The sequence below is a fragment of the Lolium perenne genome, chromosome 4 (genome assembly GCF_019359855.2).
Source record: "Lolium perenne isolate Kyuss_39 chromosome 4, Kyuss_2.0, whole genome shotgun sequence".
Classification (NCBI taxonomy): Eukaryota; Viridiplantae; Streptophyta; class Magnoliopsida; order Poales; family Poaceae; genus Lolium; species Lolium perenne.
The window spans coordinates 4,185,810-4,211,786 of record NC_067247.2 but is presented as its reverse complement, the minus strand read 5'-3'; the positions used below and the strand labels follow the sequence as shown (position 1 = coordinate 4,211,786).

The 25,977-nt window shown below is 49.1% G+C and overlaps 2 protein-coding genes and 1 pseudogene across 4 annotated transcripts in view; 2 read left to right on the top strand and 1 right to left on the bottom strand.

The window, feature by feature from the left end:
• The window catches only part of LOC127349381 (uncharacterized), a 28,967-nt gene extending 19,485 nt beyond the window's left edge, over nucleotides 1–9,482 (top strand). The window contains exon 2 of the mRNA XM_071828837.1: nucleotides 6,984–9,482. Coding sequence (XP_071684938.1) covers nucleotides 6,984–9,482 — 2,499 coding nt within the window. The remainder of the gene's footprint in view (nucleotides 1–6,983) is intronic.
• LOC127349383 (uncharacterized) lies at nucleotides 291–25,942 on the bottom strand. Of its 3 annotated transcripts, none has more exons than XM_071818433.1 (3): nucleotides 25,739–25,942; nucleotides 25,546–25,679; nucleotides 291–427 (listed from the first exon to the last, which is right to left on the bottom strand). In XM_071818433.1, the coding sequence occupies exons 1-2, from the start codon at nucleotides 25,879–25,881 to the stop codon at nucleotides 25,553–25,555; spliced, it is 270 nt and encodes an 89-aa protein (XP_071674534.1). In that variant the 5' UTR covers nucleotides 25,882–25,942; the 3' UTR covers nucleotides 291–427; nucleotides 25,546–25,552. The 3 variants fall into 3 exon arrangements, with proteins under 3 accessions (XP_071674534.1, XP_051231081.1, XP_071674533.1); XM_051375121.2 differs by lacking the exon at nucleotides 291–427 and adding an exon at nucleotides 25,328–25,456 and having other exon boundaries at nucleotides 25,536–25,679; XM_071818432.1 differs by lacking the exon at nucleotides 291–427 and having other exon boundaries at nucleotides 25,328–25,679.
• Nucleotides 20,737–23,441, top strand: LOC139830432 (uncharacterized; annotated as a pseudogene).
• Nucleotides 25,943–25,977: the final 35 nt, after the last annotated feature.

Below are 25,977 nucleotides of genomic sequence, written 5' to 3'. Positions count from 1 at the left end.
GGTTTTTATAAATATTCACTTCATTGGTTTTGAAACTAAGTTTTTCAGACGTCCATTCTAACTAGGGTCTCCTAAGGTCAAACAATGGCTCTGATACCAACTTGTCAACACCCGGATTTTTAAGTCCAGATGCCTATTATGCCATTCATCGCAATCCCAGGAATATTGTTTTTGCGAGACATAATAGATTGATATCACAGAACATCATTCATTACAACTCATAATTGTCTTACAACACAAAGGATCATATGATCCAGTCTCATTATAATAGTTGATCTATTGATCAATTACAAAACACATAGCGGAAGTGAAGTAGCGTAGTAGTAGTCCATCTATTCCACAGGCAACTGTTGACGTCAGGAGTGGTCCTAGTTGTCGTAGACGTCCTGCTGTCCATCTTCCTCGTACTGCTGTTCCTCTTCATAGTCTGGCCATTTGAATAGCCAGGGACACAGCCATGAGTACTTTTTAAAGTACTCGCAAACTAATACTAATGTAAATACTATCAACTATAGTAAGGGGGTTCTAAGCTCTAGTTTCATTTGCAGAAAGCCAGTTTTATTTCATAAGTACTTTAATAATCAAAACCTCTTCATTTGCCTAACTTAGCTCAAGTGGGAACATTAGTGTCATTCCCACATCTCTGTTGTGATTCAAGTCAAATTCACCATTCACCTTTTAAGTTCAAGTCACAAGTCACATGTCACATTTTTGAAAAATGATCTGATGACGGAACAGTATGGCCTTTCCAACCGTCCATAACCGTGGACGCGGCTATTCGAATAGTTCTACACTCTGCAGAGGTCGTACACTTGTGCCACAACATTTGCAATAATCCGTCAGGGTTAAGCTGCCTCGATTTATCACACTCCGTGTGCGGACTACCAACCATAACCTTTCACTTACATATCCTAGTATAGGCACCTCTCCCCATGAGCTTGGCCTCCCAGTGAAGACAGACAGTCAGCCTGGGAACTGCACAGGGCTTGGGCCGGACATTCACCTCATTTCACGTCATATCACATCATTTCGTTTGTGGTAGAGGCAGCCTTCGGCCTAACCCCGATGACGCTTGTTTAGAGGGAACCCATACTAAGGTACATAAATTTCCAGTTAAGCCCTACCCATATCAGGTATTGTGGGGGTACTTACAAAATTGGAATGGTATCGCATCCGAACCCAACCATCAGTTTTTGGGTAAAGTTCACCATGTCATTCACAAGCCATATTCACCTTCAAAATCTTTCAATAGAATGACTCATCATTCCAAGGTTTTTCAAAGTCATTGGTTTTCACAAGTTCCCATCTAGAGTAGTCAATTTTAGTTTAGCACTAGCAACTAGGCATGAGTGGTGCTAACTTACTTGTAGCTATTTAGGCTAAGTTTGATACTCTTGTATTATTCTATACTTAGACCAAAGTTAACTATAAAAGGAAGCTTTAATAAATAAAGTAAAAACTTTGCAAGAATAAAACTTGGGATGGGATCCGTAAACATAAATTAATATTGTAATGATGCCTTGCTCTAGTAGAGCTTTGCATTTGGGTCACTTGCAAGAGTATAGCTTGCCTTGGTTGGGGTATTGATCAAAGTTCTCTTCTTCTTCTTGGTAGAATACCTCCTCCTCCGGATAGTCTCCGGTACTAGCGTCTATAATCGAATACGAGGTATACAATCACCACACCAAACTTGAATACCAAACTAAGCACCCACATGAGTCACACAACTTAGGCTAGCATCACACATTAATACTAGGTTGGTGGACTTTGTTTTCTTATTTAAGAAAAATAATTTCCTCTCATACTAATTAAGGTGTTTCTTTTCCTTCTTTAGAGAAATAATTTCCTCTCATTATCTTATTAAGATTTAATTTCCTTCATGAATAATATATGACCTAGGTTGACCAAAGTCAACCTCTTCATACTTATCATTTAAGAAAATGATTTAAATGAGGTGAAGCACCTCATGCAATTTAATCCTAACATATTAATGATTTAATATCATCAAACAATTCCACATGAGATTTACTAGACCAGGGTATCTACCTCATTTTGAATTGTTTGTGACAAGATTTAAATGAGAGAAACACTCCCATACTATTTAATAATTCATTTGGCACCATTTAAATGGACTAGAAATAGCCATAGAGCCATTTTTTTAGACTAGGCCATGATCATGCAAACAACTATGGTATTTTATTACATAATTAATTAGACAGCATCAAATGTGATTTATGAGAATTGGAATCACTTCAAAATTCAAAAGGGTTGATTTTTAATAATTATTCTAAGGCAGAAAAGTCCCTGTCTTGTTTATTTTCCTACTTTAATTCTATAACAGATCTAGGTTTGAATCCAGTGGCATTGGATAGAGCTTTTGATAAGCTTTCCAAATATATAAAATTTGTAAAATTTGGCCGAGTAGAGTTGGAGATATTAAATATTTAGCAAAGCATCTGTGAGCAATTTTAACAGAAATAGATTAAATCCAAATTTGAATTTAAAACGGGCGCGGGAAGGAAGTGGGCCGAAACGAGGGAGAGAGAGTTGGGCTGGCCCAACTGCGCGTCTGACGCGAGCGGGCCGCCTGACAGGTAGGCCCCGCATGTCAGCCTCTTTTTAAAACCGAAACGGTACGCGTGCGGGATAGCCGTTGGATTAGAGAAGCATCGCACGGCCCAGGGTCGTCGTCTACGTCGACGAGAGCCAGGGTTACTGCGGCGAGGCTAGGGGGTCGGAGGGTCACCTGAGCTCCGGCGAGGCTCGGCGAGGGTGCGCGGCGGTGTTGCCGAGGGTGGCGAGGCAGGTGGTGGTCGCGGGAGGAGCTGAAGTGGCCGAAATCGACGACGTCACTGAGCTACTGTGGCGGCGGACTCCGACCAAATTCCGGCGAACTGGGGGCTAATTGAAGAGGGGAAGGGGTCGAGGAGAACTAGAGGTGAGTGGGGAGCAAGATGGTGTGAAGATTGAGGCGCAGGGGTGGCTCTATTTATAGGGTCGAGAGGTGCTGCGGGGGTGCGGGTGAGGTCGACCATGGCGCGGCGGTTCTAGGGCGCGAAGGGGCAAGGTGAGGTAGGCGTCCTGTAGGCGACGTCGATGCGGTGCTAACGCGCGTCACGGTGAGGACAGGGATGGACTGAGGCGGTGGGCGACGTCACGTACTGGCGGTACGGTGGCGGATGGTCGGCGATGATGGCGTCGTCCACAGGGCGAACGCAGGCCAATGGGGTTGTCCAGGGGCTAGCTGACGTCGAGGGGAGGCTGTAGGTGAAAGGAGGGGTCGAGGGGAGGTGTGAGGCGACGGGGCGAAGCGACGTACTGGCGCGTCCAGGGCGTCGTCGTGCACGCTCTGGCGTGCGCGTGCGTGTCTGGGCGCGTTCGTGCCGTCGCGTGTGGTGCACCACTTTGTCGAGCAGCGTGTCTAGCAGGTGCAGGGGAGTGAGAGGAAGAGAGTGGATAAGGTCGTGCACGTTGGAGTGAGCCAGAGAGAGGGGTTGCATGTGGAGTGACAAGGTGGCCGGCATGGTCCTGGTCTTGGTCATGTTGAGCAAGGTACAGGGCTGGCAAGTGGATGGACTGATGCTGAGGGGTGAGAGGATGTTCCAGGGCAGTAGAGAGGAGCCAGGGTTGGACTTGGTCCAACCAAAAATCCAGCATGGGCTCAAGTTTAGATGCTGCCCACAAGGTGTTTGTATAAATGGCCGCATGAAAATTATTTTCAAATTTTGGAAATATTTTTGGTGGATTGCATTCATATATTATTTGAAGTAGAAAGGTGGTGGTGGGGGTCAATTTGGTGAAAGTTTGCAAGATTTCAAATTAGGGTGAATCTTCTCTTTATTTCAAAGTCTCTACTTGTCTCCTCTATTCTGGTCAACCTAGGCAGAGTCAACCCTAATGGTCAACATCAAACTTGTTCATCTTGATGAGGTCTTGGATGACATGGCAAGATTTGGTCAAAGTTGGTTTAGGAAAAGTCAAAACCAGGGGTGCCAAGTGGGTAAGATTTTATAAAAGGGTCATATGACCATTATCACATGTATGTTGAAATTGATTTTTCCTTTGATTTGAATTGGGTTTCTTTGATGCATTTGTGTTTGTTATTCATATATAAGTGTTTTACAAACAATGTCACAAGCCAAAGTGGCCTTGGGTGAAGGTTTGCAAAAATGGCTAAATGTGTATGTGAGTGAAAATGGGATTTTCTCCTTATTTGATTTCTCTCCTTTTGGTTTGGTTTCTCTTGACTCCAAAGTGATTCTTATTAGTTTAGGAACATTTCCAAACCATTGAAACCATTCCAAAAGGTCTAGCTCAAAGATTGGCAAAAATGGCCATAACACATAAGAGGTGACATGTCAAATTTTCTTATTCTTGTAATTTGCTCCCCTTGCTTTACTTGGGCAAGGTTGAGGTCCATATAGTGTTAGATTAGGTTTAGAGATGGTTTCACACCATTTGGTCAAGGTAGGAGTGCATAGGTCAAGATTTGGGGAAATGGCTATGTGTCACATATGCCTCTATGCATATGTGGCATTTGATTTTTAATTTGATTGTTCTTGGCCCATTTGATGTTGTTGAGTGTTGAAAATGGTATATAGGAGTGATCCAGCCATTCACCACAAGTCTTAGGGTCAAGATCCTCAAATTCACAAATTTGCATTTTACTCTCATATGCCTCTATGGCATTTTTAGTTTCTTTTTATTTTCTTTGGTTTCAACTTGGAAATGATTTGAGAAGTACTAGATAAGGTTTATGAAGGTTTTCCCATCCTCTAAATAGAGTGGAAAGGTCTAGGGTAAAGTTTTATAAAAATAGCCATAGGCACATATGCCTCTTTCTTATTTCAATTCTTTTTATTTCATTTTAACTTAGATTGGTAAAAGGGATTGTGAGGTTTAGGGTTTAAGAGTACTTCAAATACTAGTTAAACAAGCAATTATGGCAATAGCACAAGGATTAAACCAGATCTCTATGTATCAACTTGATTTAATAAAAGTTTTTGTTAGTTCCAAAATTTGGAACTAGGGAAATTCATTTTGTTTGTTTTGAAATTTTTGGGATGTTACAGCCAAGCACACTTTAATAGTGGCTCTGTACTTTTTATCACGCCACTACTGTCGACATGACTAGTGACGTGTACGTGTGTGCACCTGGCATCCCGCATCGTTGTCATGAAAAAGCATCAGGCGCCAGCCTGGAACCCGCGTGCATTTTGAGGAAATTGACCCGTGTGTCTGTGGGCTAGCCCCGGCAGCCTCTCAACGAGCCGGCCAGATAGCCTAATTAAACGGCGCACCCACCTGGCCATTTAGCCTAATTAAACGGCGCACCCACCTGGCCATTTATCGATGAGGGCGCATCCACTTTCCCACGCGCGACGATGCGCCTTCCTACGAGGCAACGACGTGGTTAATGCCATGGCCGGTTGGCATCTTTGGCCACTATATATCCCCCCTACCGGCGAGGAGGCGCCCATCATATTCCACTGCCGCTCTCTTCCCTCCAACTGCTCCACTCACCGACGCACAACAACGATAGCGAACAACGACGAGGCCAGCAGCGGTGGCGCGGGCAGGAGCTAACCGCACATGCCCAATACCGGCTCCTCATCCCGGCGGACAGTAGCTTTCATGATGGTTGGCACATTAGCGAGGGCGGCCTCGTCGTGCCACCGCTTCCAACCGGCCGGTGCCTAGAGTTGCTTATCATCCAGCGCCGCGACACCCTCTCCGAGGAGGAGAGGGCCGACCACTACGACTGCCCTTACCCGCTCGGCAACAAGATTTGGCTAGAGCTCCTCGCGTTGGAGTGGTGGGACGATGTCGACAGCTACGACTGCCCTTACCCGCTCGGCCAGAAGAACAAGAAGGGGAGGCCCCAGTGGTGGAGAGCACGTGACTTCGACGAGGTCTTTGACTACTGCCACGCAAGGATTGCGCCACCTGCACTGATGTCGGCCGCACTGACGTCAGCCGCACTAACGATGGGAAGCTCGGTGTCTTCCTCGCGGTGCTCGGGATCCTCTACCTCCTGACGCTCGGGGATACCTCTCCTTATCCCCAAGCCGGAGAGGGGTTCGGCACCACCGCCCTCGCGACGTGGGTCTTACGTGACTTTGTGGCGTTCTACACTAGGCATCGTCTTCCAGCCGCCCAAGGATGAGGCGCTGCCCTCGCGACGCGGGTCTTACGTGACTTTGTGGCGGGTCCAGCTTTATTTGCGACGGCTAAAGAAGGAAAAGCAGCCGAAGATGGAGCCGCAGGCGTTCAGACCGAAGAAGGAGCCGGTCGTGGCATAGCCAGCGTCGGCGTGTATTTTCCCGCGTAAATTCCGTGTGCCTTTTTTCTGCCGAAAATTATAAATAGTGGCGTGCACATATATTACTTGTCGCGCGTGGAACCCACTCCACTAGTAGATTTTGGCAGTGGCGTGCCACCACGGGCACACCACTAGTACGTCCACTATTAGTGGCGTGGGGGCGCCGCACAACCAGTAATTGTTAACATAATTGTTACAACTTGTGTCATATTGGTGGCTTGTCGGATGCACGTCACTAGTGTCCAAAATGCAACGCCACTAGTAGGCTATTCTCTACTAGTGACCATCATCTATATAAGGAGTTCCCTCTCGTATAGGAATGTGGGACTAAACTTTAGTTTTACCCCTTGAATCGCCCAATAAGAATTTCAGAATTTGTATTGACTATGGAAAGCCCAACATCAAATTCCAACATAATATACTATGGAGCTCCTTATATGTTCATTTTTTCAATACTTGAATCGTAAGTAGCAGTGTTCTTTTGTTGCATGCATTCTCCATTCCATACTGAAATTTATTTCTTCAGAACTGATTTAGACCTCTTGCCCGTTTGGTAGTTAAAGCTTGATTTTGGCGATAGAATCAAAATGATCTTAACAAAACTTAGTTAATGTTGCTTCCAAATAGACTTTTTATAATATACATAATTTCCAAATTTCAGATAGCTGGGGGCTCTCGGCGATTGGCTTCCAAGATGGATCGTGTAAAACTTATCATGGCCAAGTGTGGCGGACTTCCCAAAGTAATATCTGTTATAGCCCAGGAAATATCTAAGATAAACAGTGAGTCCTACCCAGAAACAGCCTTGGCAACCATATTAGGTGGTATATGTGATGACTTTATGGGCAAGCTGGAGACAGACCCAACATTCAATGTATTGAAAGATCTATTTAGTTGGATGCAATCCTACTTTGATGCTTGTTCAGATTCACTCAAGCCATGTATCTTCTATCTCTCAGTCTTTTCAGCTGACAAGAGAATTAGGCGAAGGCGTTTGCTGAGGCGGTGGATTGCCGAGGGTTACTCGAGAGACACATCTGGTGGTGGTACCGCGGAAGAGAATGGTGAAAAGTTGTTTGCTGATCTTGTTAAGTCAAGCATAATCCAGTTGACACAGACACCAGGCAGCAATGACAAAGTCGATGATGATGTGTGCCAAGTCAATGGTTTCTTCCGTGAATACATAATCTCACGGCCCATGGAAGATAACCTTGTGTTTGCACTTGAGGGATGTTGCAGCATCAACTCTCAACGTGCCGGACAACACCTCACCATAAGGAATTGTTGGGACGGAGACGAGATTGTATTCAAAAGCATCGACTTCACACGACTACGGTCTTTGACTGTGTTTGGGGCGTGGAGGTCATTCTTCATCTCTAATGATATCAATATGGAACTGCTTCGGGTGCTTGATCTGGAGGACACAGACTCAGGTTTGACGGATCATGTCCTGGAGCAGATCGGGAAGCAATTGCCTCGTCTCAAGTTTCTCTCTGTGCGTGGATGCAAAGATATTACCCGTCTGCCAGATTCATTGGGTGGATTGAGGCAATTGCAGACTCTAGATATCAGACACACCAAAATAGCCATACTGCCACATTCCATTATCAAGCTAGTAAAATTGCAATATGTTCGTGCTGGTACCACTCATGTAACATCGAGTGAAGGTGGCAATGCAGGCCGACCATCCCCGGATGAGGACGACAGTATATCAACACCATCAGAGGACAGCTTGTCGTCAGAGGAAGATGGTGTTGGCACAGTCGCAGGCATAGCAACAACACAGGTAGACAACGACAGCTTGATGAGAATCGAACAACCACCGCCAGCATCAACAGGTGAGGATGAGACAAGTAGAAGTCAACTAACAAAATCAGATGGTGATTGCACAGGAGAAAAGCAATCTGGAACATCAAACGGTGAAGACACAAGCATAACCCAATCAGTACTAGCAGCAGATGGTGAAGGCACAAGCACAAGCCAACCACCACCAGCAGCAGCGGATGATAGCATGAGCATAAACTATGATGATACTAGCAGAAGACCACAAGCAGAGGATGATGACTGGGCCTCAACTACAGGAGCTCCATGTAGGAGCAAGGCGCGCAATGCAGTGGTATCATACTCCTGCAGTTGGTGGTCCAAGAAGAAGTTGTGTGCAAGCCAACAGATTGATGTCAATTTCGGTGTTGAGGCACCTGCTGCAGGTATCGGGAAGTTGACGGCCTTACAAACTTTTGGTGTTGTGAATGTGGGTGGTGCACGTGGGAAGTCCATCCTCAAAGAGCTCAACAAGCTTACACAGCTGCGCAAGCTCGGGGTGTGTGGCATCAACCGGGAAAACTGGCAGGATTTGTGTTGTAACATGTTGGGCTACGGCCATCTCAAATCATTGTCAGTGCATCTCGACAAGGATGAGGATGGAGAAAGTTTCTTTTCATCTACGGGTGCCATGTTCAACAACCTACCCAAGAACCTAAAGAGCCTTAAGCTATACAACAGGGATGGACATGGGAATGTGCTTGTACCGATGAAGCAGCTTGCCAATCTCAGGAATCTCACAAAGGGAAATCTGGGGCTGACAATATCGACCCAAGAAGACATTGATAGCCTTGAAAACTTTCCCGATCAATTTACGTTTCGTCATATTTGTGTCAAGCCGACTCAAGATTGCGAGCTCCATTATTATGAGAAGTATAGAGAATGGCCAGTCTTGGGATCCCAATTCGTCAAGATTGATTGTGGTAGCTACAAGTTAGTGTTTGCTTTTGAAGGTTGGATAGCAAAGGATGTTGAGGTGCTGGTGGTCCATTGCTCTAGTACGGAGTCGTCACTGGAACTTTCTGGGCTAGAGCGGCTGGAGAGCCTCAAGGAGGTCGTGTTGAAGGGCTCTTACAGCGAAGCAGTGAAGCAGCACTTGCAGCAGCAAGTTGACCAGCATGAGGGAAAACCTTATCTAGTACTTCTCAAACAAGGCCACTTTCTTCCTCGGCGACACATGCCGAGCTCCTTCTCTGCTGGCGACACACGCCTGACGTTTCGGCGACATACGCCGTTGATGCCGTCGCGCTCAAACGCGAACCTCCCACTAAGCGGCCGTGAGCAGAAGCTGGCCGACACTCTGTTCGCCGCCGCCCTTGGCTTGCGCGCGACGCCGTGAGCGTTCCTTGAACGTCTTGAGCCTGCCCAGCGCCTCCTCGAACGCTATCTCCTCCGGGTCACAGAACGGCGCCGACGAACCTTGTCTTGAGGCTATCCCACACCTCCTTCGCCGTCTTCTTCGTCGACACCGACATGAGGATGTCCTCCGATAGCGCGCCAAGAAGTTGTGCCATCGCCGTCTTGTTCTTCGCTGCGTCCACCGCCACGCCATCTATCGGAGACACCGCCTCCCACACGCCCTAGGCATCAAGGATCGCCTCCACCTTGATAGCCCAGACGGTGTAGTTCGTCGGCGTGAGCATCGGGCAGGTCAGCGTCACCGAGCTCCCCCCGACACCGGCACCGTGCGGAACTAACGCCATGGCTCTGATACCAAATTGAAAGCTACTACTAAGAGCTGCTGCTACTCATACTTTGCACTTGGACACACACACTCTCAACTCAAATGAAAGTGGACACAAGTAGTTTGGTGCAGCTCAAGACTGCTGCATTTTCTTCTCTATATATATAGCTTACTTCTTCCTTTCTCCATATGGGGTGGCTCTCCTTATATAGAGGCTTTAGGTCGGTGCTACAGTAACCGATCAAGACAACTAATGTCTAGTTGGCTTCTACTAAGCAAAACCAAACTTGGAGACTGCTAGTCAAACCAAACTTGGAGACTGCTGCACACAACTCATGTGCCCTGTTCTCACACACAGCAAGCACATAACATATGTGTGCTATTCAAACTACAGCCTGCACTCAACCTATGTATGCAGGTCACACCATGACAAGATTATATTTAGGCTAACAATCACCCCTCTAATCCTGTCATCTTCTTCCTCGTCTTCATCTTGAGACGCGCACTTGGCTGCTTGATCCGCACATACCGGCCGCACGCACAACGTGCTCCAACGCGCACAACGTTGCAGGCCTTCAACAGATCACCAACGCGCTCAGATGCACGACGTGGACCGGACACATACAAGCTGGGCACACCTGCCACGGCCACGTGCAACCTAGACGCGCACGAACACGCTGGTCGTCGACACCGCACGACAAGCTGGGAACACCTGCCACGGCCACGTACAACCTAGACGCGCACGAACACGCTGGTCGTCGACACCGCACGAAGTGGCTTATTCCCCCCCAAGCTGTGACCTGCCGTCGCCGGAGATGTTGCAGCTCCCGTCATCGTGCTCGCCGCCGTGGCCGCCGCTATGGCCTCACGGACGTGAACATCGCTGCATGCCTCATCTCCGCACGAACAAGGCCACTTTCTTCCTCGGCGACACATGCCGAGCTCCTTCTCTGCTGGCGACACACGCCTGACGTTTCGGCGACATACGCCGTTGATGCCGTCGCGCTCAAACGCGAACCTCCCACTAAGCGGCCGTGAGCAGAAGCTGGCCGACACTCTGTTCGCCGCCGCCCTTGGCTTGCGCGCGACGCCGTGAGCGTTCCTTGAACGTCTTGAGCCTGCCCAGCGCCTCCTCGAACGCTATCTCCTCCGGGTCACAGAACGGCGCCGACGAACCTTGTCTTGAGGCTATCCCACACCTCCTTCGCCGTCTTCTTCGTCGACACCGACATGAGGATGTCCTCCGATAGCGCGCCAAGAAGTTGTGCCATCGCCGTCTTGTTCTTCGCTGCGTCCACCGCCACGCCATCTATCGGAGACACCGCCTCCCACACGCCCTAGGCATCAAGGATCGCCTCCACCTTGATAGCCCAGACGGTGTAGTTCGTCGGCGTGAGCATCGGGCAGGTCAGCGTCACCGAGCTCCCCCCGACACCGGCACCGTGCGGAACTAACGCCATGGCTCTGATACCAAATTGAAAGCTACTACTAAGAGCTGCTGCTACTCATACTTTGCACTTGGACACACACACTCTCAACTCAAATGAAAGTGGACACAAGTAGTTTGGTGCAGCTCAAGACTGCTGCATTTTCTTCTCTATATATATAGCTTACTTCTTCCTTTCTCCATATGGGGTGGCTCTCCTTATATAGAGGCTTTAGGTCGGTGCTACAGTAACCGATCAAGACAACTAATGTCTAGTTGGCTTCTACTAAGCAAAACCAAACTTGGAGACTGCTAGTCAAACCAAACTTGGAGACTGCTGCACACAACTCATGTGCCCTGTTCTCACACACAGCAAGCACATAACATATGTGTGCTATTCAAACTACAGCCTGCACTCAACCTATGTATGCAGGTCACACCATGACAAGATTATATTTAGGCTAACAATCACCCCTCTAATCCTGTCATCTTCTTCCTCGTCTTCATCTTGAGACGCGCACTTGGCTGCTTGATCCGCACATACCGGCCGCACGCACAACGTGCTCCAACGCGCACAACGTTGCAGGCCTTCAACAGATCACCAACGCGCTCAGATGCACGACGTGGACCGGACACATACAAGCTGGGCACACCTGCCACGGCCACGTGCAACCTAGACGCGCACGAACACGCTGGTCGTCGACACCGCACGACAAGCTGGGCAGACCTGCCACGGCCACGTACAACCTAGACGCGCACGAACACGCTGGTCGTCGACACCGCACGAAGTGGCTTATTCCCCCCAAGCCGTGACCTGCCGTCGCCGGAGATGTTCCAGCTCCCGTCATCGTCCTCGCCGCCGTGGCCGCCGCTATGGCCTCACGGACGTGAACATCGCTGCATGCCTCATCTCCGCACGAACAAGGCCACCTTCTTCCTCGGCGACACACGCCGAGCTCCTTCTCCGCCGGCGACACACGCCTGACGTTTCGGCGACATACGCCATTGATGCCGTCGCGCTCAAATGCAAACCTCACACTGAGCGGCCGTGAGCAGAAGCTGGCCGACACTCTGTTCGCCGCCGCCCTTGGCTTGCGTGCGACGCCGTGAGCGTTCCTCAAACGTCTTGAGCCTGCCCAGCGCCTCCTCGAACGCTATCTCCTCCGGGTCACAGAACGGCGCCGATGAACCTTCTCTTGAGGCTATCCCACACCTCCTTCGCCGTCTTCTTCGTCGACACCGACATGAGGATGTCCTCCGACAGCGCGCCAAGAAGTTGTGCCATCGCCGTCTTGTTCTTCGCCGCGTCCACCGCCACGCCATCCGTCGGAGACACCGCCTCCCACACGCCCTGGGCATCAAGGATCGCCTCCACCTTGATAGCCCAGACAGTGTAGTTCGTCGGCGTGAGCACCGGCTAGGTCAGCGTCACCGAGCTCCCCCCGACACCGGCACCGTGTGGAACTACCGCCATGGCTCTGATACCAAATTGAAAGCTACTACTAAGAGCTACTACTACTCATACTTTGCACTTGGACACACACACACTCTCAACTCAAATGAAAGTGGACACAAGTAGTTTGGTGCAGCTCAAGACTGCTGCATTTTCTTATCTATATAGCTTACTTCTTCCTTTCTCCATATGAGGCGCCTCTCCTTATATAGAGGCTTTAGGTCGGTGCTACAGTAACCGTTCTAGAAAACTAATGTCTAGTTGGCTTCTACTAAGCAAAACCAAACTTGGAGACTGCTAGTCAAAGCCAACTTGGAGACTGCTGCACACAACTCATGTGCCCTGTTCTCACACACAGCAAGCACACAACCTATGTGTGCTATTCACACTACAGCCTGCACTCAACCTATGTATGCAGGTCACACCATGACAAGATTATATTTAGGCTAACAATCACCCCCTTAATCCTGTCAACTTCTTCCTCGTCTTCATCTTGAGATGCGCACTTGGCTGCTTGATCCGCACATACCGGCCGCACGCACAACGTGCTCCAACGCGCACAACGTTGCAGGCCTTCAAGAGATCACCAACGCGCTCAGATGCACGACGTGGACCGGACACATACAAGCTGGACACACCTGCCACGGCCACGTACAACCTAGACGCGCACGAACACGCTGGTCGTCGACACCGCATGACAAGCTGGGCACACCTGCCACGGCCACGTACAACCTAGACGCGCACGAACACGCTGGTCGTCGACCCCGCACGAAGTGGCTTATTCCCACCCCCCCAAGCCGTGACCTGCCGTCGCCGGAGATGTTGCAGCTCCCGTCATCGTCCTCGCCGCCGTGGCCGCCGCTATGGCCTCACGGACGTGAACATCGTTGCATGCCTCATCTCCGCACGAACAAGGCCACCTTCTTCCTCGGCGACATACGCCGAGCTCCTTCTCCGTCGGCGACACACGCCTGACGTTTCGGCGACATACGCCGTTGATGCCATCGCGCTCAAACGCGAACCTCCCACTGAGCGGCCGTGAGCAGTAGCTGGCCGACACTCTGTTCGCCGCTGCCCTTGGCTTGCGCGCGACGCCGTGAGCGTTCCTCGAACGTCTTGAGCCTGCCCAGCGCCTCCTCGAACGCTATCTCCTCCGGGTCACAGAACGGCGCCGATGAACCTTCTCTTGAGGCTATCCCACACCTCCTTCGCCGTCTTCTTCGTCGACACCGACATGAGGATGTCCTCCGACAGCGCGCCAAGAAGTTGTGCCATCGCCGTCTTGTTCTTCGCCGCGTCCACCGCCACGCCATCTGTCGGAGACACCGCCTCTCACACGCCCTGGGCATCAAGGATCGCCTCCACCTTGATAGCCCAGACGGTGTAGTTCGTCGGCGTGAGCACCGGCTAGGTCAGCGTCACCGAGCTCCCCCCGACACCGGCACCGTGCGGAACTAACGCCATGGCTCTGATACCAAATTGAAAGCTACTACTAAGAGCTGCTGCTACTCATACTTTGCACTTGGACACACACACTCTCAACTCAAATGAAAGTGGACACAAGTAGTTTGGTGCAGCTCAAGACTGCTGCATTTTCTTATCTATATAGCTTACTTCTTCCTTTCTCCATATGAGGTGCCTCTCCTTATATAGAGGCTTTAGGTCGGTGCTACAGTAACCGATCTAGAAAACTAATGTCTAGTTGGCTTCTACTAAGCAAAACCAAACTTGGAGACTGCTAGTCAAAGCCAACTTGGAGACTGTTGCACACAACTCATGTGCCCTGTTCTCACACACAGCAAGCACACAACCTATGTGTGCTATTCACACTACAGCCTGCACTCAACCTATGTATGCAGGTCACACCATGACAAGATTATATTTAGGCTAACAATCACCCCCTAATCCTGTCAACTTCTTCCTCGTCTTCATCTTGAGACGCGCACTTGGCTGCTTGATCCGCACATATCGGCCGCACGCACAACGTGCTCCAACGTGCACAACGTTGCAGGCCTTCAACAGATCACCAACGCGCTCAGATGCACGACGTGGACCGGATACATACAAGCTGGGCACACCTGCCACGGCCACGTATAACCTAGACGCGCACGAACACGCTGGTCGTCGACACCGCACGACAAGCTGGGCACACCTGCCACGGCCACGTACAACCTAGACGCACACGAACACGCTGGTCGTCGACCCCGCACGAAGTGGCTTATTCCCCCCCAAGCCGTGACCTGCCATCGCCGGAGATGTTGCAGCTCCGGTCATCGTCCTCGCCGCCGTGGCCGCCGCTATGGCCTCACAGACGTGAACATCGCTGCATGCCTCATCTCCGCACGAACAAGGCCACCTCTTCCTCGACGACACACGCCGAGCTCTTTCTCCGCCGGCGACACACGCCTGACGTTTCGGCGACATACTCCGTTGATGCCGTCGCGCTCAAACGCGAACCTCCCACTGAGCGGCCGTGAGCAGAAGCTGGCCGACACTCTGTTCGCCGCCGCCCTTGGCTTGCGCGCGATGCCGTGAGCGTTCCTCGAACGTCTTGAGCCTGCCCAGCGCCTCCTCGAACGCTATCTCCTCCGGGTCACAGAACGGCGCCGATGAACCTTGTCTTGAGGCTATCCCACACCTCCTTCGCCGTCTTCTTCGTCGACACCGACATGAGGATGTCCTCCGACAGCGCGCCAAGAAGTTGTGCCATCCCCGTCTTGTTCTTCGCCGCGTCCACCGCCACGCCATCCGTCGGAGACACCGCCTCCCACGCACCCTGGGCATCAAGGATCGCCTCCACCTTGATAGCCCAGACGGTGTAGTTCGTCGGCGTGAGCACCGGCTAGGTCAGCGTCACCGAGCTCCCCCCGACACCGGCACCGTGCGGAACTAACGCCATGGCTCTTATACCAAATTGAAAGCTACTACTAAGAGCTGCTGCTACTCATACTTTGCAGTTGGACACACACACTCTCAACTCAAATGAAAGTGGACACAAGTAGTTTGGTGCAGCTCAAGACTGCTGCATTTTCTTATCTATATAGCTTACTTCTTCCTTTCTCCATATGAGGTGCCTCTCCTTATATAGAGGCTTTAGGTCGGTGCTATAGTAACCGATCTAGAAAACTAATGTCTAGTTGGCTTCTACTAAGCAAAACCAAACTTGGAGACTGCTAGTCAAAGCCAACTTGGAGACTGCTGCACACAACTCATGTGCCCTGTTCTCACACACAGCAAGCACACAACCTATGTGTGCTATTCACACTACAGCCTGCACTCAACCTATGTATGCAGGTCACACCATGACAAGATTATATTTAGGCTAACAATCACCCCCCTAATCCTGTCAACTTCTTCCTCGTCTTCATCTTGAGACGCGCACTTGGCTGCTTGATCCGCACATACCGGCCGCACGCACAACGTGCTCCAACGCGCACAACGTTGCAGGCCTTCAACAGATCACCAACGCGCTCAGATGCACGACGTGGACCGGACACATACAAGCTGGGCACACCTGCCACGGCCACGTACAACCTAGACGCGCACGAACACACTGGTCGTCGACACCGCACGACAAGCTGGGCACACCTGCCACGGCCACGTACAACCTAGACGCGCACGAACACGCTGGTCGTCGACCCCGCACGAAGTGGCTTATTCCCCCCCAAGCCGTGACCTGCCGTCGCCGGAGATGTTGCAGCTCCCGTCATCGTCCTCGCCGCCGTGGCCGCCGCTATGGCCTCACGGACGTGAACATCGTTGCATGCCTCATCTCCGCACGAACAAGGCCACCTTCTTCCTCGGCGACATACGCCGAGCTCCTTCTCCGCCGGCGACACACGCCTGACGTTTCGGCGACATACGTCGTTGATGCCGTCGCGCTCAAACGCGAACCTCCCACTGAGCGGCCGTGAGCAGAAGCTGGCCGACACTCTGTTCGCCGCTGCCCTTGGCTTGGCGCGACGCCGTGAGCGTTCCACGAACGTCTTGAGCCTGCCCAGCGCCTCCTCGAACGCTACCTCCTCCGGGTCACAGAACGGCGCCGATGAACCTTGTCTTGAGGCTATCCCACACCTCCTTCGCCGTCTTCTTCGTCGACACCGACATGAGGATGTCCTCCGACAGCGCGCCAAGAAGTTGTGCCATCGACGTCTTGTTCTTCGCCGCGTCCACCGCCACGCCATCTGTCGGAGACACCGCCTCCCACATGCCCTGGGCATCAAGGATCGCCTCCACCTTGATAGCCCAGACGGTGTAGTTCGTCGGCGTGAGCACCCGCTAGGTCAGCGTCACCGAGCTCCCCCCGACACCGGCACCGTGCGGAACTAACGCCATGTCTCTGATACCAAATTGAAAGCTACTACTAAGAGCAGCTGCTACTCATACTTTGCACTTGGACACACACACTCTCAACTCAAATGAAAGTGGACACAAGTAGTTTGGTGCAGCTCAAGACTGCTGCATTTTCTTATCTATATAGCTTACTTCTTCCTTTCTCCATATGAGGTGCCTCTCCTTATATAGAGGCTTTAGGTCGGTGCTACAGTAACCGATCTAGAAAACTAATGTCTAGTTGGCTTCTACTAAGCAAAACCAAACTTGGAGACTTCTAGTCAAAGCCAACTTGGAGACAGCTGCACACAACTCATGTGCCCTGTTCTCACACACAGCAAGCACACAACCTATGTGTGATATTCACACTACAGCCTGCACTCAACCTATGTATGCAGGTCACACCATGACAAGATTATATTTAGGCTAACAATCACCCCCTAATCCTGTCAACTTCTTCCTCGTCTTCATCTTGAGACGCGCACTTGGCTGCTTGATCCGCACATATCGGCCGCACGCACAACGTGCTCCAACGCGCACAACGTTGCAGGCCTTCAACAGATCACCAACGCGCTCAGATGCACGACGTGGACCAGACACATACAAGCTAGGCACACCTGCCACGGCCACGTACAACCTAGACGCGCACGAACACGCTGGTCGTCGACACCGCACGACAAGCTGGGCACACCTGCCACGGCCACGTACAACCTAGACGCGCACGAACACGCTGGTCGTCGACCCCGCATGAAGTGGCTTATTCCCCCCCAAGCCGTGACCTGCCGTCGCCGGAGATGTTGCAGCTCCCGTCATCGTCCTCGCCGCCGTGGCCGCCGCTATGACCTCACGGACGTGAACATCGCTGCATGCCTCATCTCCGCACGAACAAGGCCACCTTCTTCCTCGGCGACACACGCCGAGCTCTTTCTCCGCCGGCGACACATGCCTGACGTTTCGGCGACATACGCCGTTGATGCCGTCGCGCTCAAACGCGAACCTCCCACTGAGCGGCCGTGAGCAGAAGCTGGCCGACACTCTGTTCGCCGCCGCCCTTGGCTTGCGCGCGACGCCGTGAGCGTTCCTCGAACGTCTTGAGCCTGCCCACCGCCTCCTCGAACGCTATCTCCTCCGGGTCACAGAACGGCGCCGATGAACCTTGTCTTGAGGCTATCCCACACCTCCTTCGCCGTCTTCTTCGTCGACACCGACATAAGGATGTCCTTCGACAGCGCGCCAAGAAGTTGTGCCATCGCCGTCTTGTTCTTCGCCGCGTCCACCGCCACGCCATCTATCGGAGACACCGCCTCCCACACGCCCTGGGCATCAAGGATCGCCTCCACCTTGATAGCCCAGACGGTGTAGTTCGTCGGCGTGAGCACCGGGCAGGTCAGCGTCACCGAGCTCCCCCCGACACCGGCACCGTGCGGAACTAACGCCATGGCTCTGATACCAAATTGAAAGCTACTACTAAGAGCTGTTGCTACTCATACTTTGCACTTGGACACACACTCTCTCAACTCAAATGAAAGTGGACACAAGTAGTTTGGTGCAGCTCAAGACTGCTGCATTTTCTTCTCTATATAGCTTACTTCTTCCTTTCTCCATATGGGGTGCCTCTCCTTATATAGAGGCTTTAGGTCGGTGCTACAGTAACCGACCTAGACAACTAATGTCTAGTTGGCTTCTACTAAGCAAAACCAAACTTGGAGACTGCTAGTCAAACCAAACTTGGAGACAGCTGCACACAACTCATGTGCCATGTTCTCACACACAGCAAGCACACAACCTATGTGTGCTATTCACACTACAGCATGCACTCAACCTATGTATGCAGGTCACACCATGACAAGATTATATTTAGGCTAACAATCACCCCCTAATCCTGTCAACTTCTTCCTCGTCTTCATCTTGAGACCCTTAACTTCCGAGTTCCATCCCGTCCCGCATCCAAGTGCTTCGCGCGCATGTATGTGATACTAGTATCATATCAATCCTATTAACATGTTGATCGATGTCACATTTTTTTATTGTTTGAATTTTAAATAAATCTTTTAATAAACAAAAGTAATGATGTAATGATAATCTTGAATAAATAAATAAACTTTAACTTTTTAATTTGTATTATTTCTAATTTTTTTAATTTTTTAATTTTTTAAATATTTATTTTTTGCCAACCTAAAAATTTGAAAATCTAAAAATTGGGTAAAAGTAATAGTAATCTTTATGCAGGATGCAATTATTAATTTTAATTTTTTAAAAAATTTAAAAAATATAAAATCCGTAATTTATAGCAAAAACTAAAATCTTCCTGCTTTCATATTTTCATTTGGAATTTTGAGAATCTAAAATTGGCTAACCGGGTAAACCCGGGTGAATTCGGATGTAACTTTTTCCCACGATCATTTTGATATATTATACGTTTTTTTCGACGTCGTATGCAAAAGTTAATGCGATGGTACCATTTTTCAAACCTTTTTTGCAAAAAAAGTGAAAATTTAAATTTGTTAATTTCCCCTAATAGTAGGTTGCATAACATACAAAAATCTGGAAACATTTTATTTTTTGAATTTTCTACCATTTTCTTTTCTATTTTATAGTGTTAAAAAAGGCGATCCACGGGGGGGGGGGGGGGGGGTGAAGGGGGCGAGGGGAGTAAAAAACCTGGAGACACCTTTAGTCCCGGTTGGGGACACCACCCGCGACTAAAGGGTACCATTTAGTCCCGGTTGGTGTCCCCAACCGCGACTAAAGGTGTCTGCGCCGGTCGCAGCCCACCGTGGCCCTTTAGTCCCGGTTGGTGGAGCATTAGTCGCGGGTCGGCTCCCGAACCGCGACTAAAGACCCCTTTAGTCGCGGTTCGAATATTTCCGGGACTAATGGGCCTGGACGGAAGCCTCTTTTTCTACTAGTGCCTTATCGCGTCGATGAATGAGGTGCAGCCGGCCTCCCCGAGATAGCCTGCCGATTGTCGGTGGAGGACGTAGAAAACCTCAACGTCAACAATGAGCTACGTCAGCGACTTCACCGAGACCTCGACAACAACAATGGCGATGATCACAGCACTGACAGCCCTTCGCCGATAGATTGGAGCGCCTTTCACTGCTACGGTTAGATCTAGGGTGTAGTTTAATTAGTTTATTTCAAATTTAGTTCAAATTGTGTAAGATATCCTTATATTTGAATAAAATTTGCCAGTTTAATTTTTAAATGAAATCCCCAATTAAATACATCGTGCATTTTTTGGGGTAAATTCCGTGTGCCTTTTTTCTTCCAAAAATTATAAATAGTGGCGTGCACATGTATTACTTGTCGCGTGTTGAACCCACTCCACTAGTAGATTTTGGCAGTGGCGTGCCAACACGGGCACGTCACTATTAGTGTCATGGGGGCGTCACACAACCAGTAATTGTTAGGAAAAATCACCTCTTAAATGGGCCAATGAGAATTTCAGAATTTGTATTGACTATGGAAATCCCACATCAAATTCCAACATAATATACGATGGAACTCCTTATATGTTCATTTTTTCATACATTATTTCAATCCTTGAATCAGATTATTACGTAAGTAGCAGTGTTCTTTTGTTTCATGCATTCTCCATTCCATACTGAAATTTATTTCTTCAGAACTGATTTTGGCGATAGAATCAAAATGATCTTAACAGAACTTATTTAATGCTGCTTCCAAACAGACTTTTTATAATATACATAATTTCTGAATTTCAGATAGCTGGGGGCTCTCGGCGATTGGCTTCCAAGATGGATCGTGTAAAACTTATCATGGCCAAGTGTGGCGGACTTCCCCAAGTAATATCTGTTATAGCCCAGGAAATATCTAAGACAGACAATGAGTATGCCTTGGCAACCCTATTAGGTGGTATATGTGATTACTTTATGGGCATGCTGGAGATACACCCAAGATTCAATGAACTGAAAGATCTATTTAGTTGGATGCAATCCTACTTTGATGCTTGTTCGGATTCACTCAAGCCATGTATCTTCTATCTCTCGGTCTTTTCAGCTGACAAGAGAATTAGGCGAAGGCGTTTGCTGAGGCGGTGGATTGCCGAGGGTTACTCAAGAGACACATCTGGTGGTGGTACCGCGGAAGAGAATGGTGAAAAGTTGTTTGCTGATCTTGTTGAGTCAAGCATAATCCAGTTGACACAGACACCAAGCAGCAATGACAAAGTCGATGATGATGTGTACCAAGTCAATGGTTTCTTCCGTGAATACATAATCTCACGGCCCATGGAAGATAACCTTGTGTTTGCCCTTGAGGGATGTTGCAGCATCAACTCTCAACGTGCCGGACAACACCTCACCATAAGGAATTGTTGGGACGGAGACGAGATTGTATTCAAAAGCATCGACTTCACACGACTACGGTCTTTGACTGTGTCTGGGGCGTGGAGGTCATTCTTCATCTCTAATGATATCAATATGGAACTGCTTCGGGTGCTTGATCTGGAGGACACGGACTCAGGTTTGACGGATCATGTCCTGGAGCAGATCGGGAAGCAATTGCCTCGTCTCAAGTTTCTCTCTGTGCGTGGATGCAAAGATATTACCCGTCTGCCAGATTCATTGGGTGGATTGAGGCAATTGCAGACTCTAGATATCAGACACACCAAAATAGCCATACTGCCACATTCCATTATCAAGCTGGTACCACTCATGTAACATCGAGTGAAGGTGGCAATGCAGGCCGACTATCCCCGGATGAGGACGACTGTATATCAACATCATCAGAGGACAGCTTGTCGTCAGAGGAAGATGGTGTTGGCACAGTCGCAGGCGTAGCAACAACACAGGTAGACAACGACAGCTTGATGAGAATCGAACAACCACCGCCAGCATCAACAGGTGAGGATGAGACAAGTAGAAGTCAACTAACAAAATCAGATGGTGATTGCACAGGAGAAAAGCAATCTGGAACATCAAACGGTGAAGACACAAGCATAACCCAATCAGTACTAGCAGCAGATGGTGAAGGCACAAGCAGAAGCCAACCACCACCAGCAGGAGATGATGGCATGAGCATAAACTATGATGATACTAGCAGAATACCACAAGCAAACGATGATTATCCAAGAAAATGTAGGAGCAAGGCGCGCAATGCAGTGGTATCGTATCCCTGCAGTTGGTGGTCCAAGAAGAAGTTATGTGCAAGCCAACAGATTGATGTCAATTTCGGCGTTGAGGCACCTGCTGCAGGTATTGGGAAGTTGACGGCCTTACAAACTTTTGGTGTTGTGAATGTGGGTGGTGCACGTGGGAAGTCCATCCTCAAGGAGCTCAAGAAGCTTACACAGCTGCGCAAGCTCGGGGTGTGCGGCATCAACCGGGAAAACTGGCAGGATTTGTGTTGTAACATCTTGGGCCACGGCCATCTCAAGTCATTGTCAGTGCATCTCGACAAGGATGATGATGGAGCAACTTTCTTTTCATCTACGGGTGCCATGTTCTCTAGCCTACCCAAGAACCTAAAGAGCCTTAAGCTATACAGCGGGGATGGACATGGGAATGTGCTTGTACCGTCGGTGTGGATCAAGCAGTTTGACAATCTCAGGAATCTCACAAAGCAAAATCTCGGGCTGAGAATATCGACCCAAGATGACATTGACAGCTTTGCCGAATTTCCCAATCAAGTTATGTTTCGTCATATTTGTGTCAAGCCGACTCAAGATTGTGAGCTCCGTTATTATACGAAGTATAGATTAGGATGGCAAGGCTCGGAATCCTTAGTCCTCAAGATTGATTGTGGTATCTACAAGTTAGAGATTGCTTTTGGATTTTGGATAGCAAAACATGTTGAGGTGCTGGTGGTCCATTGCTCTAGTACGGAGTCGTCACTGAAACTTTCTGGGCTAGAGTATATGCGGAGCCTCAAGGAGGTCGTGTTGAAGGGCTCCTACAGTGAAGCAGTGAAGCAGCACTTGCAGCAGCAAGTTGACCAGCATGAGGGAAAACCTGTGCTGAAGCTGGAAGACGGAGAGAGCCATCAATCTCGGGAACCAAAAGACCCTGCTGCCCCTTGTGCGTGCTGCCACACTTGCGCGTCGTGTTGCTTCAATGGCATCGCATCCACATGCAAGTAGCAGCAGCTTATGTGTGTTCATTCACAGTCGAAGAAGAACCAGATCTCGTTGATCGTTTTGGTATTCGAAGCACTCAGCATCAATAAATAAGCGCAAGTCAGCTTGTACGCACAGACACTGCTCCAGGGAATGTGTGTGTGTTCTTTTGATTAATCAAAATTCTCAAACTGTTGGTACTTGGAGTATATTTTGTTCTTATGCAAGCTTGTCGATCCGGTAATTGTAGCTCCGTGAGTTTGTTTTCGGTTGGACCAAAATACGCATGTACCGAACAATCTGCCGAGATAGGCACGTGCAATAGCAGCAGCTTCATGGATCTGCTACTGATCAAACGCACGCACGCACGCGGAAACTGATGGATTGCAACATTACGTGGTGTTTTCCGTATTGAATGACTCGGTGATGCATGCATTACGTATACACGGCCGCTGGTGTCGGACGTGATTGCATTTCTAACAGCCGCCTTCTCGTGCAGTTCGCACTCCAAGACTCTAAGTTCGCGATGGGCTGCACGGCCGTGACGAAGCACGTGGATCACCTCACCTGTGTGCCGTGAGGAGCAAGATTTTTTTTTTCCGGAGCAGCAAATTAGAGGGCGAATAAGAAGCATTTCAAATGCATATGCACGAACCAAAAAATACTGGATCGCAGAATTATTCATACAAGAATATGGATCAAGAAATCGTGGGTATGCATTTAAAGGTATTTTCAGGTATAGAGTGTCATTTGGTCTTGATGACATGTCCACCTATACCGAGAATTTCACAGTAGTCACAAAGGGTCAAGAGAGATTATATACAGGAGAGATCATCTATATGGTAAATCTTGATTTATCATGTAATAATCTTATTGGAGATATCCCCAGAGAAATCAACAGTCTTGTTGATCTGAAGAACCTGAACCTATCATGGAACAACTTCAGTGGAAAAATTCCTAAGAATATTGGTTTGTTAGCACAAGTGGAGTCACTCGACCTATCACACAATGTTTTGTCCGGCTCTCACATCATTAAGTCGTTTGAACCTGTCCTATAACAACCTAACAGGAGAGGTACCATCCGGAAATCAATTGCAGACACTTGAGAACCCACGATATATTTATATTTGCAACCCAGGTCTCTGCGGTCCTCCTCTCTCGCGGAATTGTTTACAGCCGGAGCCAATTCCAGTAGCTCAAGAACACCGTGACGATTTAAACGACGTGACCTCGTTTTTCATCGCTCTGGGTTCTGGATATACAATGGGTCTCTGGGTAGTCTTCTGCACCTTCTTGTTCAAGAGGAAATGGAGAGTTATTTGGTACTTGGGCTGCTACAGATTGTATGACTGGGTTTACATGAAAGTAGCTGTCGCCTGGGTTTCCTGGAGAAGAGACAAAAGCGCAGAAGCTGAGACCGATCGCTAGCTCACTATGGTTCTCCATCTGCTACCATGTCGAGTGTGGGGATTTAACCCTGTATCAATGTTCCTAAAGTGCTCATTGTACTAGTACTGTTCACAGATGTATAATTGGGCTGTAAACTAGGGTTTGAGTATGTAAAGTTGATGTGTAATAAATAACGTGAGGGCATGGAATAGTTCCATGTTCTGAAGTGTTGTTAAAGTATTGTACTAATACTATTCGTAAATATATACTTGAGGATTATGCCGTAGACCAATTTTTCTCCTTTGGGTATGTAAAGTTGATGTGTAATGAAGAATGCCAGGGGCTGCAAAGAGTGCCATGCTCCAATTGTGTAGGACAATGCCTGAACTAACCAATGTTATAAGCCAGAGTAGTGTGGTGTACAAGGTGAACAGCTACAGCAACAAGCAGCAGCCTTCGGCCTCCCGTGCACACGCAAAGCAGTTTCTTCACTAGAGGAACTTTGCCGAGTTTTCAGACAAACTAATTTTTCTCAGCTTGAATGCAACCCATCAGGTCAGTTCAGAGAGATAGGGCTACGACATAGGATTAACCACAGCCTGAATTTACTTTGTGCAAGAGTGTGAAGCACAAGTGAAGTGATAATATAGGATAGGATTTATATTTTGAGATTGGATTGTTTGATTTCTTCACACAATTCAGATTATTGGTAGGGTTCAGACTAATTCAGAAAACTAAGTGTGCCTCATATCGTTCTTATCCCTGAATGCAATCGACCAGACCACTGTTCAGATAGGACTACGATTTCTGGCAGCCAGTGCAAGTGTCAAGTAAGAGTGATATTATAGGAAAAGGATATTATTCCATCGATTGGATTTTTTCTTCACGCAATCCAGACAACTAGCAGAGTATTAGCTTTACTGTGTGTACAGAGTAACAGGCAAGACGCAGAACACTGCCTATTTATTCATAGGAGGCGAGCATGACACTGCAGATAGATCACTGGCAGAAGAAGAAGAAGAAGAAGAAGAAGTAAGCGTACTAGTTGGCTACTCCGGGTCGTCGTAGGAGAGATGGAAGCCGGTGGCGCAGCCGGCCGCGTCGGGGTCCTCGGCGCCGCAGCAATCGTAGAACCTGGCGGCGTAGGGCGGGTCCCCGTCCTTAAGCTCGTAGTACCTGCACCGTCGTCGCCGTGGTTAAGGGTCAGCTCGACCGGAATCGGCGGTGGTACCTACCTCTTCTGGTCGTCGTGGCGGCGGCAGACGAAGAAGGATGGGTGGAACCTGCAAGACTGCGGCGTGTTGTCCGACGGCGAGTACTTCTCTTTGCACCGCCGGCACACCCTCGCCGCCGCCGTCGCCGCCGTGTCTTTCTCCATCGCGCGAGTCACCGCCCACGGACAATTCCTCTCTTTTTTTCCCTTTTTTTTATGGGAATTTTCCTTATTTTTTCTCTTTCACGAATAAATCGATTT

Bases quoted from the DNA above. Each gene is read 5' to 3' on its own strand.
- LOC127349383 (XM_071818433.1), bottom strand. From the start codon at position 25,881: ATGGAGAAAGACACGGCGGCGACGGCGGCGGCGAGGGTGTGCCGGCGG. The intron at 25,680-25,738 runs GTAGGTACCACC...ACGACGGTGCAG, and splicing joins CGCCACGACGACCAGAAGAG to GTACTACGAGCTTAAGGACG.